At 49.1% G+C, this 18,040-nt stretch overlaps 1 protein-coding gene across 1 annotated transcript in view; it reads right to left on the bottom strand.

The window, feature by feature from the left end:
- Positions 1-18,040, bottom strand: part of tank (TRAF family member-associated NFKB activator) — a 165,860-nt gene that overhangs the window by 87,975 nt on the left and 59,845 nt on the right. The window contains exons 4-5 of the mRNA XM_072474416.1: positions 15,467-15,612; positions 3,064-3,249 (exon numbers count right to left, since the gene is read on the bottom strand). Of these exons, the coding sequence (XP_072330517.1) occupies positions 3,064-3,249; positions 15,467-15,612 (332 nt within the window). The remainder of the gene's footprint in view (positions 1-3,063; positions 3,250-15,466; positions 15,613-18,040) is intronic.

Consider the following 18,040-nt stretch of genomic DNA (forward strand, 5'->3'; position numbering starts at 1 on the left):
AGAGCCAACAGGTTAACGGTACAGATTGTGAAATACTCCACCTTAAAGAGAGCGAGCAGAAGACATAAATGGAAGATTATGTCCATTATGTCCAGGGGCTGGTTTAGCACACTGGGCTGAATAGCTGGCTTTTAAAGCAGACCAAGGCAGGCCAGCAGCACGGTTCAATTCCCGTCTCAGCCTCCCCGAACAGGCGCCGGAATGTGGTGACTAGGGGCTTTTCACAGTAACTTCATTTGAAGCCTACTTGTGACAATAAGCAATTTTTGTTTTCATTTCATTTCAGATAATTTAGAAATGAGAAGAAATGCAGTTCTTTTTGTCAAGAATAGGGATACTGTGGAAACATCCAGTTTTTGGTTAGTTTGATGACATAATTTAGCACTCGTGAGGTAAATAATAATAATCTTTATTGCCACAAGTAGGCTTACATTAACACTGCAATGAAGGTACCGTGAAAAATCCCTAGTCGCCACATTCCAGCGCCTGGTCGGGTACACGGAGGGAGAATTCAGAATGTCCAAATTACCGAACAGCATGTCTTTCGGGACTTGTGGGAGGAAACCGGAGCACCCGGAGGAACCACACTCAGACACGGACAGAACATACAGACTCCGCACAGACAGTGACCCAAGCCAGGAATCGAACCTGGGACCCTGGCGCTGTGAAGCAACAGTGCTAACCACTATGCTACCGTGCCGTCCATAACGCCTTGTCATCACTTTCATTGTGTGTAATTCACTGGGTGAATGATAGAACATTACACCTCCTACTCACTGATATTGTCAACACAGTTCTACTCTGCGTGAAAAGTTTCCATTTAAATTAAAACAAAACAAACGACTGAAGGTGTTGAAAATCTGAAAGAAAAACTGAAAATGTTGGAAACACAAAGCATGCCAGTCAGCACTTTGAAGAGACTGACAAGTTATCTTTTCAGGTCCAGATCCTTCTCCCAAACGGTTTTGAATGGACCACACCCAAACATTAATTTGTCTGTCCCCTCTGCACATGCTGATTGATCTGCGTTTTTCCAGCAATTTCAGTTTTGAATTGAGAAAAATGATCAGTCGGGTTCAAAGACGAAGATTGCCTTACAGATTTCTTGCTTTAATCAACACTTGCACAATGAAAAATAATAATTTTCCCTTCAAGATAGTCAAAACCAGATAATGGGTCAAATTGTAAGGTGGAGTATTTCAGTTTGTAACGTAAATTAGGCCTGCTCCAATACCTTTTCGGTAACAATCATTTTGTGTCATAACATGCAGAAAGGTCAAAACAGGGTGGCTGGGACCTTAGGGTACATGAAGACCAACAGTGTATCTCCCTAATCAAAGAGATTTAAGGATTGGGACAGAAACAGGGAAACACGAAGGCGGGTGAATTAGAGCCAAAAAAAGAGAAACAAAGATGGAAAGAAAATGAGATGAGAGAATAAAGGAGGAATGGTAAAAAAAAAATTGAAAAGTCAGAATTTAAAATGATACTTTTTAAAATCTCCAATGCCAAATGGCTAAAAGCAGGAACAAGATTGAACAGTTCACATTGTCCCGTTTCTAGCCAGAGAGATTGATTGGCTTGTATAAACAATTAGCATGCTGTTAAAAGGTAATGTCACTCATTCACTAATCCTAACTTTCTATGAACTTAAGTGGCATATAATGTAAGAAATCAAGAAAATTCTTAAAACATAAGGGCCAAGCTAACAACAAGATGATATTTGTGTGAAGCAAAGAGTGCAGCAGCATAAATCAATCAGCTAATTCTAGAAATTTTCAACTTGCAGCATCTCTCTTTTACCCCGCGAATTCACTGGCTTATTTGAGCACACAATATGGTGTACGTTGTTAACATGCCATTATTACTCCAGCAAGATTCAGTCCAATGTTTGTTATCCATAATATCTGCAAAGCATTATATATATAGAAGCAGCACCTGCATACTACTCAGACAGGCAACAACATGAAACCACTTTTAAGTTTAACATTAATAAATGATGTACTTTCAGGACAGTCATTCCACACAAAAATAAAGAACATGCAGATTCTCAAGACCTAAAACTGGATAGACCTCAGGTCTCTCCCATCCATTATCCATGGTGTGCAGTAGCATTGCTTTTTTTTTGCAATAAACTGTCTCATTTATATTCAGATTTTCAGATTATAAAATATTTAATACAACTGACACCAATATTCAGTGTCCAAACAGTGAAAATAAACACCAAAAAAGTGCATTGCACCACAAAAACTTAATTAGGCCTCATCTGTACCAATTAGACAATACAATAAGGAAGGTGGATCATGTTAGTTCTTGTATTTACAGCAGCATGTGAGTACAGTAGGTCACACTCAGTTAAGAAATTAAAACAGAAAATGTCAGAAATAAAGACATCTGTCAGCGGTTGTTTAAAGAACCATGGTGCTTCTTACCCAATGAAGCAAGGGATGAATGTTGGCATGCAGCAAAAATCCAACCCATGACTTCACTAGATTGCATTAGAGAGATGCACATGGATGATGCCAGGGATAGAGAATTTTAGTTTTTAGGGATGAGGTTATTTTACTTGGAAAACAGGAGGCTGAGGAGATATTTAAGTGAGGTGTATAAAATTTAGGAGCCCAAATAGAGTGGATATAGCTGGAAAGTGAAATTAGGACAAATAGCTCTTTTCCCCCAGCCTAGGCCCAATGGGCTCCTTCTGTGCCTTAGATTTCTGTCATTCTGTGATTCACTGCTGCCCCTATTTCTGATGGCTGTCCTTGGAAGTGATGATCGGAAATAACCCCACAACTAATCTTCCCTCAAGTTGTGCAGTTGTGTTGGAACCTGAAAGTCCCCACTTCGGTTATGTGCAAGACAGCCCCTTTAAATTATATGTGTAGAACCATGCAAAAAGGTTTAAGGTCATCATGTACTCCAAAAAAAAAATCAACCGCTGCCTATAACCAGCACGAGAAAATAAATCCATGCTTCCGATTTATAGGAGCTACTTTGTCAATAGGTATCTGATTTTAACATTTTTGTGAGAATTAATAACACTGTCTGATCTTTGCATCTTACCTTTAAATCTGGTGTACAGTAGAGCTGTTCACCACGTCTAAAGAAGTCAGTATGTTCCTTTAATTCTTTTCTCAGCTGTCTGAGTTCATGGTCTCTTTCTTCAATACCTCTTTTAAGTTCTTTTTGCATTTGCTGATAATCCTTTATCTGTTCTTTTAAACGATTATTTTCAGTTGCCAACGGTTCCTGGAAGTATAAAACGATTAAGAGTAACAAAAGTATGTACCAGACCATATTGTGCAAAAATAACCAAGCATATTCAGCAGATTCACAGAGGGCTCAAAAATCTGATAAAATCATCCCCAGGCCAAATGCAATTTTAAAAGCTGATCACACAATGAATTGAATTCTACTACAGCGGCAGACTACCTGAGGTTTTTTTTTCACAAGGAATCATTGTATTGAATACATGGCTCATTACTGGTGCTTTATTATTGTATTTGCAATAGGTGTCAATGCAACATGAAAATCACAGCACAAGGGCATCATTGGATTTGTGCAAAGGAATAGAACTGAAAGTTGTATAAATTCTTGTGAGCTGTTGAATTTTGAACAATGGCAAATCTTGAATCTTGCCAAATTTAGAGACGACATGATGAAACAGGTGATTGGATGGCACTAGTAGTTTCAGTCAATGTCATTATAACTGTCATCCAGGCGGGAGACCAAACATTGTCTATACTCTCTGCATCCCCCCATCTCTATTATCAAGTTGCAAAATATAGACCAACATTATTGTGACAGTCATCAGTAGAGATGCCCAATCAGGTAGTAATATCTATCTATCAAGCTGCCTTATTTATTCGTGTCAGCCATGGCTTAGTTGGTAGCACTCTTGCCTCTGATGAGTCAGAAGGTTGTGTGTTCAAGCCCCATTCCGGAATTTGAAAACATTAAGCTGACAGTCCAGTGCAGTACTGAGGGAGTGCTGTTCTGTCAGAGGTGCAATCCTTCAGATAAGATGTTGAACCAAGACCCTGGGCGGGATTCTCCGACCCTCCGCGCCGAAATCATGCTCGGTGTGGGGAATTACGCAAAATAGGCCCCCATGCCGGCAATTCTTCGGCGACCGGAGAATCGCCGGCATTCGCGCGCGTGTGCAATTGATGCGCCGCCGGTCAGGGGCCGTTGGAAAAGGCCCCCCCCCGGTGATCCTCCGCGATCGACTGGCTGAGTTCCCGCCAGCGTGGTTCTAATGTGGTTCCACCCGGTGGGAACGCGGGAGTCACGGCTGATGTTGGCGTTATGGTGGGGGGGCGTGGGGATCGGACACCGGGGGCGGGGGGGGGGGGGGCCTCGACGACGGGCAGGCCCGCGATCCGGGAGCGACCTACCTTCCTCCACGCGGGCCCGCTGTGTGGCTCCGCAATGTCGGCGTGTGGCAGCCCACGCTCATGCAAGAACCCGCTTGCGGCCACCGTGCGCATGCGCGGCCTGTCCAGCAGGGTCCCGCCGGCATCTAGAGCTGCGGGATGCACACCAGAGGCCTGCTAGCCCCTTGGGGAACAGGGAATCACCCGGAGTGATTCTCACCTGTTTTCCGGCGGGCGTGGGGACGTAGTCCCCCAAAGGGAGAATCCCGCCCCGTCTGCCCTCTCAGGTTGTGGTAAAAGGCACCATAGGACTATTTCAAAGAGGAGATGGGCTATTTTCTCCAGTATCTTGTCCAATGTTTAGCCCTCAATCAGCACCACAAAAACAGGCTGTTATCACATTGCTGTTTGTGGAAGCTTGCTATACTCAAATTGACTGACACATTTCCTCCATTACAGCAGTCATTATACTTCAAAACCTCTGAAGAAGAATCTTATGGACTTAAAACATTAACTCTGTTCCTCTCTCCACAGATGCTGCCAAACCTGTTGAGTCTTTCCAACATTTTCTGTTTTTATTTCAGAGTCCCAGCCTCCTCAGTATTTTGCTTTTATTTCAAAAATACTTCATTGGTTGTAAAGTGCCTTTGTCTTGTGCTTGTGAAAGAAGCCATAAAAATGCAACTCTCTTTTTCCCCATATGAGCCAACTTGCATAGGTGGCAATTACCGCAATAATGAAACTGTAGGATCCTTTTGTCCATCAAGTTGTGTGAAGCATCACATTCAAAGCCTGTTCTCCAGTTTGCCTCACTACCACAAATGGATCCAATAACCTCTCTTATAGAAGAGCTCCGATCATAAATGTCAACTTTAGCAAGTGGTAGCACTCTTGCATTATAGCCAGAAGGCTGAGTTCAAACTCCACTTCAGAGACTTTTCATTCAAGCTAGGCTGACAATTCAGCGTAGCCCTGAGCTAGAAGTGTATTGTGGAATGTACTATTTCTTGAATGTGGCTTTAGACCAAGGTCCCTATGTCTTCCTGGGTGGATGATATAAGATCCTTCCACACTATGCAAAGAAGAGTAGAGGAATTATCCAGGTGTCCTGATGAACACTTTTCAATCAACACCTAAAAATAGATGATTTGTTATTTATTCAATTGCTGTTTGTGTGAACTTGCTGTGTACAAATTGGCTGATGCTTTCCTATAGTACAGTGACTGCTTTCCAAAAGTCATAATTATCTGGCAATAAAGTACTCAGGACATCCTGAGGGCATGACAGGCTCTGGAACCCTTATCCTGCAACCCAAAAACCGGAAGGACCCAAAAACTGGTTACACGCGACGATGGTGCATGGAGTAGCAATTTGAAATTGGCATGCAGAGTTCTTAAAAACTGTCACTTTATTTGGTGGCGTCACCGATTCCATCTATTACACAAAGTTTGAATACTGTTTGAAGAAGCATCTTTCTGCAATAATAGTATTTGTTAGCCTTGGTTTCATGTCGAACAAGCCAGCAGAAAGTCCCATGGCTGGCGGAAATGCCAAGTGGAAGCATTTGTCGCTGAGTATTAAGCAGAAAATGGAATTACAAATACATTGAAAGAAGGGTGCCTCAGTGAAAAGATTGTGTGAAGAATATGGTGTTGGTATAGCAACCATTTATAATTTGAAGAAACAAAAGGAATTACTTAAATTTTATGTTGTCAGTGATGTGCCAAATTAATGGATAATTTTAATGGAAATTATGGGCGGCACGGTAGCACAGTTGTTACACAGCTCCAGGGTCCCAGGTTTGATTCCTGGCTTGGGCCACTGTCTGTACGGAGTCTGCACGTTCTCCCCGTCTGCGTGGGTTTCCTCCAGATGCTCCGGTTGCCTCCCACAGTCCAAAGGTGTTCGGGTTAGGTGGATTGGCCATGCTAAATTGCTCTTAGTGTGCAATAAGGTTAGATGGGGTTAATGGGGATAGGGTGGAGGTGTGGGATTAGGTAGGCTGATCTTTCCATGGGCTGGTGCAGACTTGATGGGCCGAATGGCCTCCTTCTGCACTATAAGTTCTATGTTCTATAATAGGAAAACACTCCATCAGTCAAAGACTGTCCATGTAGAGAAAGTGTTACTGGGGTGGACCAGGTAGCGTTGGAGTTATAAATATCCAGTGGATTGCTTCATTATCATGGCCTAAGTGAAAGTGTTTCATGAAGAGTTAGGTCTAAAAACGCCATGTGCATACTCAACAGGATGGTATGACAAAATTTTAAAAACAGCATGGTGCATGTCTACTGAGATTACGTGGTGAAAAGCTGCAGCTGACCATGAAACTGAAGAGGCATATTTGGATGAAGTTTCCACGATAATATTGGAAGATGGTCTACCAGCTGAGCAAGGGTACAATGCTGATCAGACCCCACTACATTGGAGCTATGTTCCTAAAAAAACCTATATAATGGCGGATGAGACAGCACTGTAGAAGCCAGCTATTTTCTATAGGTAAAAGTGATAGGTATAAGATAGCTATTTAGCATTAAACCCCATGTCTATTAAATACCATTTTAAAACTCACTCATAACCTCAGGTCATTTCAAAACACACATTCAGTATTTCAGAACATAGCTGCAAACAGAACACAGAATTCCTATGCAACTAACAAATACATTTGGCAACAGCATAGAGACCATTGTCCAAACAAGCAAGTTTATGCGATAAGGAAGCCGAATCGCATTCCATAGCTCATACAAGAATACATTTTAATGTTGCCTATTAATGACAGACGGCTGAGCGTCGCATCAAACCTATCTGATTCTAACTCAAACCAATTAGGATTACATCGGGGTATAGCTAGATGGCTAAAGTCTGATATGATTTAGCATAACCGTGTTTGATCGTACGGCCATTTTTTACTTCCAGAATCAATCTATACTTTGACTTAACTATTCGCTGTCTCTCTGTCTTTCATATTTCACTTTCTAACTCTGACTTTTGAAGTTATTGCAAGCTGTTTGCCGTAAGCAAGAAAATCATTTCTGTATTATTTGAAAGTTGAATTGTCTACAAAATTGCTTCTATTGAGTCTTTTGCTATCTGGACTTATCAGAGAATGAGACTTTAAATGATTCTCAATTGTAATCAATAGAGACAAATAAAACGATTCTTATTGGCACCGGAGAAGTGTTAACTCAAATTTCTACTGAGTTTTAGTGTTTGCAAGTGCCACTAAATCCGCATGGTAGATCTCACAAGCACGATAGGTTCTTGGTTAATAAGGGGATCAGGAACTTCCAATTGTGGCTATGCAGAGCTAAGTCGCACGTTCGGCAGCTCCCGCTTGGAACGGACTTTTGGGCTCTTTTCAGGGCCCCCAACGGCATTTTCTCGACATTTCCCGGTGTGGGAAGAAGACTGCAACATTCCCCCGACAGTGTATGGCTTGGAGCAGGAGCGGGGCGACTAAAAAAGTGGTGGTGAACCCAAAGAAAGTGCGAGGGAAGAAGAGCAAGATGGCGGCGGGCAGGGACCAGGCAGCATGGATGCAGTGGGCGCAGGAGCAGCAGGAGGTTATCCAGCGCTGCTTCAGGGATCTCAAAGCGGACCTGCTGGAGCCGATGAAGGCTTCTATTGATAAGCTTATGGAGACCCAGACGGCCCAGGGGGTGGCGATCCGCGAGGTCCGACAAACGATCTCAGATAACGAGGACGAGATCTTGGGCCTAGCGGTAAAGGTGGAGGCGCATGAGACGCTCTACAAGAAATGGCAGGAACGGTTCGAGGAGATGGAGAATCGGTCGAGGCAGAAGAATCTGTGGATCCTGGGCCTCCCGGAAGGGCTGGAGGAGTCGGACGTGGGGGCCTATGTGGTCACTATGTTAAACTCGCTGATGGGAGCGGGGTCCTTCCAGGGGCCCCTGGAGCTGGAACGGGCCCATAGAGTGCTGGCGAGGAGGCCCAAGGCTAACGAGCCGCCGCGGGCGGTGCTGGTGCGGTTTCATCGGTTCGCTGATCAGGAGTGCGTACTCAGGTGGGCCAAGAAAGAGAGGAGCAACAGGTGGGAGAACGCGGAGGTTCGAATATATCAGGACTGGAGCGCGGAGGTGGCGAAGAAGAGGGCTGGGTACAACCGTGCGAAGGCGATGCTACACAGGAAGGGGGTGACGTTTGGCATGCTGCAGCCGGCGCGACTGGACCGGCACCATTATTTTGAGTCCCCGGAAGAAGCGTGGGCCTTTGTTCAGACTGAGAAGCTGGACACAAACTGAGGGTTGGGATGGGGGGTCGGGCGTGGGGATGGTCGGGGATTGTTGTTGTTGTGTTACATTTTGAGGGGGGGTTCTTTGTTCGTGTTTCTTTTTGATTTGGTGTGGGTGGTTAGGGTGGGTTGGGCACTGTTTTGGTTGGGTCTGTCGGGTGGGCTCTTGGAGGGGGGCAAGTAAACGCAGTAGGGGGTGGATGGCCGGTAGGGGGGGAAGGGGTCCCGCAGGGGAGGGGGAGGCCCGGGTCGGGGGTGAGGGGACTGGGCCTGTAAAAGGAGCTGCGTCAGAGGAGGCCGGGCCGGGCAGGTGGAAACACGGGCTTTTTCCCGCGCTGAAGGCTGGAGGGGGCGGGGCCGGGACGGGGAAGCGCGGGTTTTTCCCACGCTTGGGATAGAAGGGGGAGGTGGAGAGCCTGCTGGTGGATAATGGAGGGGGAGGGGAAGTCCCACAATGGGAGGAGTCGAAGGAGAGGCGGGAGTGGCTGGGGTCAGCAGGAGTCAGCTGACTTGCAGGAGTGCAATGGGGGGAGCAAAGCAGCTAGGAGGGGTCTTAGCTTGGGGGGGGGGGGCGGGGGGCAACCGAGTTGCTGCTGGTATGGTCAAGGGGGAGCTGGAGCGAGTAGAGGGGTTTGGGGCGGGGGTCTGCCGCCGTGGGGAACGGGCCGGACGTGGGGTGCGGGCGCGTGGCTGGCCGAGGAGGGGTTATGGCTAGTCGGCGGGGGAGGGGAGCAGGTAGCCCCCTGATCCGGCTGATAACCTGGAATGTAAGGGGACTGAACGGGCCGGTTAAGCGGGCCCGGGTGTTCGCGCACCTGAAGGGCTGAAGGCGGATGTGGTCATGCTCCAGGAGACACACCTGAAGGTGGCAGACCAGGTAAGATTGAGGAAGGGGTGGGTAGGTCAGGTGTTTCATTCGGGCTGGATGCCAAAAATCGGGGGGGGTGGCGATCTTGGTGGGAAAGAGGGTGTCGTTCGAGGCGTCGAGCATTGTGACAGACAATGGTGGCAGGTACGTAATGGTAAGTGGTAAGCTGCAAGGGGAGAGGGTGGTCAACATGTACGCCCCGAACTGGGACGACGTGGGTTTTATGCGGCGCATGTTGGGTCGGATGCCGGACTTGGAAGTGGGGGGCCTGATAATGGGGGCCGGTGGGGACTTTAACACGGTGTTGGATCCGGCACTGGACCGCTCCAGAATTAGGACGGGTAGGAGGCCGGCGGCGGCTAAAGTGCTGAGGGAATTTATGGACCAGATGGGACGGGTGGACCCTTGGAGATTTGCAAGGCCAGGGGCTAGGGAATTTTCATTCTTCTCGCATGTTCATAAGGCCTATTCCCGGAACGACTTTTTTGTTATGAGCAGGGCACTGATAGCGAGAGTAGAGGATACAGAGAACTCGGCGATAGCCATTTCGGATCACGCCCCACATTGGGTAGACCTAGAGCTGGGGGAGGAGAAGGACCAGCGCCCGTTGTGGCGCTTGGAGGTGGGGCTGTTGGCAGACGAGGAGGTGTGCGAGCGGGTCCGAGGAAGCATAGAGAGATACCTGGAGGCCAACGATAACGGGGAGTTCCGAGTGGGGATGGTCTGGGAGGCGCTGAAGGCGGTGGTTAGGGGAGAGCTGATCTCCATTAGGGCCCACAAGGAGAGGATACAGCAGAGGGAGAGGCTGGTGGGGGAGATGGTGAGGGTAGACAGGAGGTACGCGGAGGAGCCGGAGGAGGGACGTTGAGGGAGAGGCATAGCCTCCAGGCCGAATTCGACCTGTTGACCACCAGGAAGGCGGAGGCGCAGTGGAGGAAGGCCCAGGGGGCGGTGTATGAATATGAACAAAAGGCAAGCCGGATGCTGGCGCATCAGCTTCGGAAGCGGGACGCAGCTAGGGAGATCGGGGGAGTTAAAGATAGGGGAGGGAGTGTGGTGCGGAGTGGGGTTGGCATCAAATGGGTCTTCAGGGACTTTTATGAGGAACTGTATCGGTCCGAGCCCCCACTGGAGGAGGGAGGGATGGGCCGCTTTCTGGACCAATTGAGGTTCCCGAAGGTGGAGGAGGGACTGGTGGCAGGATTAGGGGCCTCGATTGGGCTGGAGGAGCTGGCCAAAGGGATAGGGAGCATGGAGGCGGGGAAGGCACCGGGGCCGGATGGTTTCCCGGTCGAATTCTACAAAAGATATGTGGACCTGTTGGGCCCGTTGCTGGTTAGGACCTTCAATGAGGCAAGGGGGGGGGGGCTTTGCCCCCGACGATGACACGGGCACTAATCTCCTTGATCCTGAAGCGGGACAAGTATCCCCTGCAGTGTGGGTCTTACAGGCCGATTTCGTTGTTAAATGTAGATGCCAAGGTGCTGGCGAAGGTCTTAGCCACGAGAATTGAGGATTGGGTGCCGCAGGTCATCCACGAAGACCAGACGGTTCGTGAAGTGGAGGTAGTTGAACGCGAATGTGGGGAGGCTCCTGAATGTTATTATGATGCCGGCAAGGGAGGGGGAGGCGGAGATAGTGGTGGAGATGGACGCTGAGAAGGCCTTCGATAGGGTAGAGTGGGGATACTTGTGGGAGATGCTGAAGAGGTTCGGGTTTGGGGAGGGGTTCGTCAGGTGGGTTAGGCTGTTGTACGAGGTCCCGATGGCGAGTGTGGCCATGAACAAGAGGAGGTCTGAGTACTTCTAGTTGCATCGAGGGACGAGGCAGGGATGTACCCTGTCCCCCCTGCTCTTCGCACTGGCGATTGAACCCCTGGCTATGGCACTGAGGGATTCGAGGAACTGGAGGGGGTTGGTGCGGGCTGGGGAGGAGCATAGGGTGTCGCTCTATGCGGACGATTTGCTGCTATATGTGGCGGACTCGGTGGGGGGAATGCCGGAGTTAATGAGGATCCTCAGGGAGTTTGAGGATTTCTCAGGGTACAAGCTCAACATGGGGAAGAGCGAGTTGTTCGTGGTTCACCCAGTGGACCAGGAGAGGGGGATTGGCGAGCTCCCACTAAAAATGGCGGAGAGGAGCTTCAGGTATTTGGGGATCCAGGTGGCCAGGAGTTGGGGGGCCCTGCATAGACTTAATTTCACGAGGCTGGTGGAGCAAATGGAGGAGGGGTTTAAGAGGTGGGAAGCGTTGCCGCTGTCCCTGGCGGATAGGGTGTAGTCAGTCAAGATGACGGTGCTCCCAAGATTTTTGTTGCTGTTCTAGTGCCTCCCATTCTTATCCCGAAGGCCTTCTTTAGGCGGGTCAACAGGAGCATAACGGGGTTTGTGTGGGCGCGAGGGACTCCGAGGGTGAGAAAGGTGTTCTTGAGCGGAGTAGGGATGGGGGGGGGGGGGGGGGGGGGTGGGGCTGCCGCTGCCCAACCTCTGTGGGTACTACTGGGCCGCCAATGCGGCAATGGTGCGCAAGTGGGTGATGGAGGGGGAGGGGGCTGCATGGAAGAGGCTGGAGACGGCGTCTTGTGAGGGTACAAGTCTGGAGGCGCTGGCAACGGTGCCGCTGCCACTCCCTCCAATGAGGTATACCATGTGCCCGGTGGTGGCGGCTACCCTCAAACTCTGGGGGCAATGGAGGCGGCACTGGGGGGAAGTGGGGGCCTCGGTGTGGACCACGATACGGGGGTACCACCGGTTTGTCCCAGGGAGAATAGATGGAGGGTTTTCGGGGTGGCACAGGGCAGGGATAAGAAGGTTGGGGGACCAGTTTGTGGATGGGAAGTTCGCGAGCCTGGGTGAGCTGGAGGAGAAGTACGGGCTCCCCCTGGGGAACGCCTTTAGGTATCTACAGGCAAGGATGTTTGCCAGGCGGCAAGTGGTGGAATTCCCGCTGCTGCTGCCATGCACGGTACAGGACAGGGTGCTTTCGGGGGTGTGGGTTGGAGAGGGGAAGATCTCGGCAACATACCAGGTGATGCAGGAGGAGGAGGAGGCCTCGGTGGAGGAGCTGAAAGGTAAGTGGGAGGAGGAGTTGGGGTAGGAGATCGAGGAGGGGACGTGGGCAGATGCCCTTGGGAGGGTGAACTCTTCCTCTTCGTGTGCGAGGCTCAGCCTCATACAGTTTAAGGTGCTGCACAGGGCACACATGACTGGGACAAGGATGAGCCGGTTTTTTGGTGGTGAGGACAGGTGTGTTCGGTGTTCAGGGAGCCCAGCAAACCACACCCATATGTTCTGGGCATGCCCAGCGCTGGAGGAATTTTGGAAGGGCGTAGCAAGGACGGTGTCGAGGGTAGTAGGATCCAGGGTCAAACCGGGCTGGGGGCTCGCAATATTTGGGGTTGCAGGGGAGCCGGAAATGCAGGAGGCGAAAGAGGCCGGAATTCTGGCCTTTGTGTCCCTGGTGGCCCGGCGGAGGATTCTTCTTCAGTGGAAGGATGCGAGGTCCCCAAGCGTGGAATCCTGCATCACCGATATGGCGGGGTTTATTAAATTGGAGTGGGTGAAATTTGCCTTAAGAAGATCGGTGCAAGGGTTTTTCAGGCGGTGGCAACCGTTCTTGGACTTCCTGGCAGAACGATAGGCATTGGTCAGCAGCAGCAGCAACCTTGTGGGGGGGAGGGGGTTCTATCTTATTTTTCTTTGTCTATACAGGGGGATCTGAGGCGGTGTATATATTTGCTATGTGTTAATTCGGGGTGTTAATTTATTATTTATGTATAGGGGCGAGGGGGTACGGGGTTGTTTTGTTTTGTGTTGTATTTAATTCTATTGGGTTACTTTTACATTTTGTTGTTGATATTTTGTGAAAACTTCAATAAAAATTATTTTAAAAAAAAAATAAGGGGATCAGGGGTTCGGGAGAAAATGCAGGAGAATGGGGATGAGAAAAATATCAGCCATGATTGAATGGCGGAGTGGCCTAATCCTGCTTCTAAGTCTTATGGACCGGGATTCAAAGATTCCAAGGAATGGCTTACCGTACCCAATGTTCAAATGCAGCAGATACCCAAATGTATAATAAGGGGGTCAGGGGTTATGGGGAGAAGGCAGGAGAATGGGAATGAGAAAATATCAGCCATGATTGAATGGCGGAGCAGACTCGATGGGCCGAGTGGCCTCATTCTGCTCCTATGTCTTATGGTGTAAGTTATTTGTTATTGGAAAAAGCTTAAATCCCTAGTCTTCCAAGGGGATCAGGGTTTTCCATGTTGCTTAATAAGTAATAAAGCCAATAAGCATACATGGATGACGAGAAAAGTTTTCTTGATTAGTATGAGAACCATTTTGGCCCTGAAGCCAGAGCTCATCATCAGGTTGTGGGTCTCCCGGGGTTGCAAAATTATGTTAATTCTTGATAACTGCTGCACAGCCCAATCAGAGACTATGGGCACAACCTTTTTTTTTAAATTTAAAGTACCTAATTCTTTTTTTTTCCAATTAAGGGGCAATTTAGCATGGCCAATCCACCTACTCTGCATTTTTTGTGTTGTGGGGTTAAGACCCACTCAGACAAGGGGAGAATGTGCAAACTCCACACAGACAATAACCAGGAACCACGATCGAACCCAGGTCCTCGTCGCCGTGAGGCAGCAGGGTTAACCATTAAGCCACCATGTCGCCCGAGACTATGGGCGCGATCTAATGGAAATGTTTCTAAGTGTCACTTATGGCGGGTTTGCTGGGAGTTTCTCACCAGCTCTATTGCCGAGTTCCCCATCACTACCAAACCACACGTAGTCACTTTATTGGGCCCTGGGGAGTTTATCCCCAGTCAGATTCACATTTAGAATTTTTTGCATCACTCGGGAGCTGAACTCTCTGGCCAGCCCAGCACCTCAGAGATCAGGCCACTAGTTTGAAAGGTTGCCCTGATCCTCCACAACTCCCACCCACATCCAATATCACCCCCCACCCACGGGCAATGTCACCCGCACACACACATAGGCATTAACCCTCCCCCGACATAAGGATACCTCACAATGGGATCGCTGAGGGCTCAACCTTTTCAGGCTTTCCCAGGCATCCCCTCAAGGACACCCCCCCCCCCCCCCCCCCCCGCCCCCCAACCTTCCGGAGACCCCTCATACCGCCCTTCACCCCCACCCAACCATCCCGCCCACAAATCCTGACCCTTGGTAGTAGAACCAGATACCCAGGCACTTCCACTTTGGCAGTTCTCCTGCCAGTGCCACCCCAGCACCTAGGCAGTGCCAGGGTGGCAGTGCCAAGCAGGCAGCCTTGCCATGCCAAGTTTCCCAGGTGCCATTGGCAGAGATAGGGTGCCACCCTGTCCTGTCCCTGACTACCCAGGGATCTTCAATGGCCTGGGAGATCCCCCAGGTGCTGTGACACCTGGTCCACGTATGAGTCGTAGAGAACAAATGTGCAATGGGGATTGAAAATGAGGGCAAGTGGAAAGGAGGGAAAGAGATTACGAAGGTTTTAAAGGGGAGAGGATGTATGTAAAAGGAAAGAGGGACAGGGGCAAATGCAAAAGTGGACAGAAGGAGTAAAGAAACAAGAGAGAGTAGTGATATTGTGAATGAACAATTAATAAGAATGAGCAGAAGACAAATGAGGGAAGTACTGATGACTGAGCAAGTTTACCTTGTGAATAGTCTCGGAAGGTATGAGGTTTCAGCCCTAGTCAGTGCAAAGCTAGCTCCTCTGAGCTGAGGCATTGGTAGAGCACTTTGGCTTGGGTACCGTGTTGGCTCCAGTGTGAGGCCAGCTACTGACTGCTATTGGAAGTGCATATTTTTCAATGTGGGCTAAAGATAGAGCAGATTTCGCTATGATCTCTCTAAGTGAGAGAGAAAATGAGAGAGACAGAAAGAGAGAAACGGATACTGTACTGAAATGTAAGAGTGATGGTATCCTTCAAGTCATTTGTAAATACAGATTCTTTTACCTTACAGTATTTTTCTCTCTCTCCTATTTTCAGTTCATCTGATGGGTCACATGTATTTTGTGGCTCATTTCTTCTAATTTTCAGCAAATCACTCTCTTTGATCTGTGGCCGAGTGTTCAGAATTTGAGCTTGTCCAGGATTATTGCCTGCAAACAGATCAGAAACAAAAGTGAAGATCATTTATTACTATAAATCAATCTGTTGCCTGACAATGAAGCATCAGTGCTGGTTGTCCATAAGAATGTATGTTCCTAATTGAAGGAATTCAACCCTTCCCTTCATCGATGATACTTTTTTGCCCCCTCCACGACCACCTTGGGTTTGTAATATTTCCTCCATGAAGTGTGTCCTATTCCCTTTAGAGATTAGTGGCAGCTTTTTTATCTTGTACAACGATGGTTTGCACCATGGTGGTCAACTCTGTGTTAAACATCACCTGGTGTTGTTCAGGTGCCACACTCTGGCATGACAGTCTTGACTGCATTTGCAGCAGAGAAAGACAGTGGCTGAGAAGGTGCCTACTTCACTGGCCTCTTTGTTCTCAGGACCATCTTCTAATTCTTCCGATTTCTTCCAATAATTTTCCAAACAGTCAGGGCGCAAATCTCTGGCCATGTTGTGCTCTCGCTTAAGCCCGGAGAATGCCGGGGGAGGCTTGCAGCGAGACTCCCGACAGACTCCGCGCCTCACGAGATTCTCCAGAGTCCCGCAAAACGTCGGAGTGACGCAAGATGTTGGAGTCGGCACCCCGCCCCAAATGGGTGGGACCGAATGAAGCTCAGTGAAGTAGGTCGTAGACCTACCTGCACAGGATCGAGTGGCCTCCCTCGATTCTCCGGCCTCCCTTGGGAGGCTGCAGCTCGACACCGATCAGCGCTGGTCCACACAAATGTGGACCAAGCGGAACGGCACCCGGGGGAGGGGGGTGTCTCCCTAGCTATCAGGGACCCCTGGGTGGTCAGGGCCAGTGCAGGGTGGCCCCTGGCCCTCCCCTGGAACGTGGGCACCTTGGTCCTGCCACCCTGGTACCGTCAAGGTGTCCAGGTGGCACTGCCAAGCTAGCAGTAGCATTGCCTGGGTGCAGGGGGTCAGTGTAAGGGTGACTGAGTGCCAGGGTGGTACTGCCAAGGGTCAGGGACGAGGGGGGCCATGCCCATGAAATGAGGGTGGAGGGGGGTTTGAAGAGTGGTGCAGTGCAGGGCAGGTAAGTAGCAGCCTCCGGGAGGTTGGGTGAGTGATGGGTGGGGGTCTTAGAAGGAAGAGGGTGCTGCAAGGGGGCTTGGGGGGCCTGAAGAGGGTGGACCCCCAGGGGCCCCATAGAGGGGTGTCCTCACTTGGGGAGTATGGGGTAGTGTCCATGTGTGTGGGGGGTGACATTGCCCATGGGTAGGGGGGGACCCACAAGTTCACTTTGAGATAGGGGCACCCTTTCAAAATGGCAGCCTGCTCTCGGAGTTCAGCTCCCCAGTGCAAAAAAAAGTTCTAAGTTCTAAGGTGAGAAACTCCCCAGGGCTCCAAAAAGTGACTAAATGTCATTGAATAATGGTGTGGAACTCGTCGGTAGAGCAGGCGGGAATCTCCCACCACAAATTAACTTTTGAAAGTTTTTGGGAGATTCGGGCCCACAGTCTCCAGACATCACAGCTATCAGTTGTCATGTCTATTATCCACCATATTCATATCTTGCTTGCAGATGTCCTTGTAGCTGAGGTATGGAGACCCAGGAAGTCATGACTAACTGGTCAATTGATCGTCCATAAGTACCTTGATTATAAGGTCATCGACGAAAGTGGCCACGTCAGCACAGACAAGTTTGCTTAGTAATTACAAAAAATATAAAACATTTAGAGTACCCAATTCATTTTTTCCAATTAAGGGGGAATTTAGCATGGCCAATCCACCTACCCTGCACATCTTTGGGTTGTGGGGGCGAAACCCACGCAAAAAGGGGGAGAATGTGCAAACTCCACACGGACAGTGACCCAGAGTTGGGATTGAACCTGGGACCTCGGCGCCGTGAGGCAGTATTGTTAACCACTGTGCCACCGTTGACTTAGTAATGAGTGTATGCTGATGGAATCTGCAAGCTCCTAGACCTCCAAGTTGGTAACTTTGTCCTGCCAAGGGATGCCAAGGATATGTCTGAGACAGCGAAGGTGAACGTATTCAGCCTTTTCTCCTGCTTAGCATGTGTTGTCCAGGTCTCACCATACTGTGGAGTGCACTGAGGATGCAGGCTTGCTAAACGGGAAGTTCGGTATTCTCAGTCAGGTTGCTGTTGTTCCACATACTATTACTGAGCTTGAGCAAAACAAAACAATCCATTGTGTGCTGATTTCAGCATCAAGTGATAGATTGCTGGCGATTGTGGAGCCTAGATATGGAAAGCAATCAACAATCTCTAATGTCACATTGTCAATGCCAATAGATGGTGGTGTGGCAACATCCTAGGCCACAACATTTGTATTCCTGATGCTGGTGGTCAAACCAAACTCTGAGAGAGAGTCTGTCCATTTGCCACTGAAGATGTTCCTCGGTATACAAGATTGGTTCGACATAAGTCAGCATACAGCA

The sequence above is a fragment of the Scyliorhinus torazame genome, chromosome 2 (assembly GCF_047496885.1).
Source record: "Scyliorhinus torazame isolate Kashiwa2021f chromosome 2, sScyTor2.1, whole genome shotgun sequence".
Lineage (NCBI taxonomy): Eukaryota > Metazoa > Chordata > Chondrichthyes > Carcharhiniformes > Scyliorhinidae > Scyliorhinus > Scyliorhinus torazame.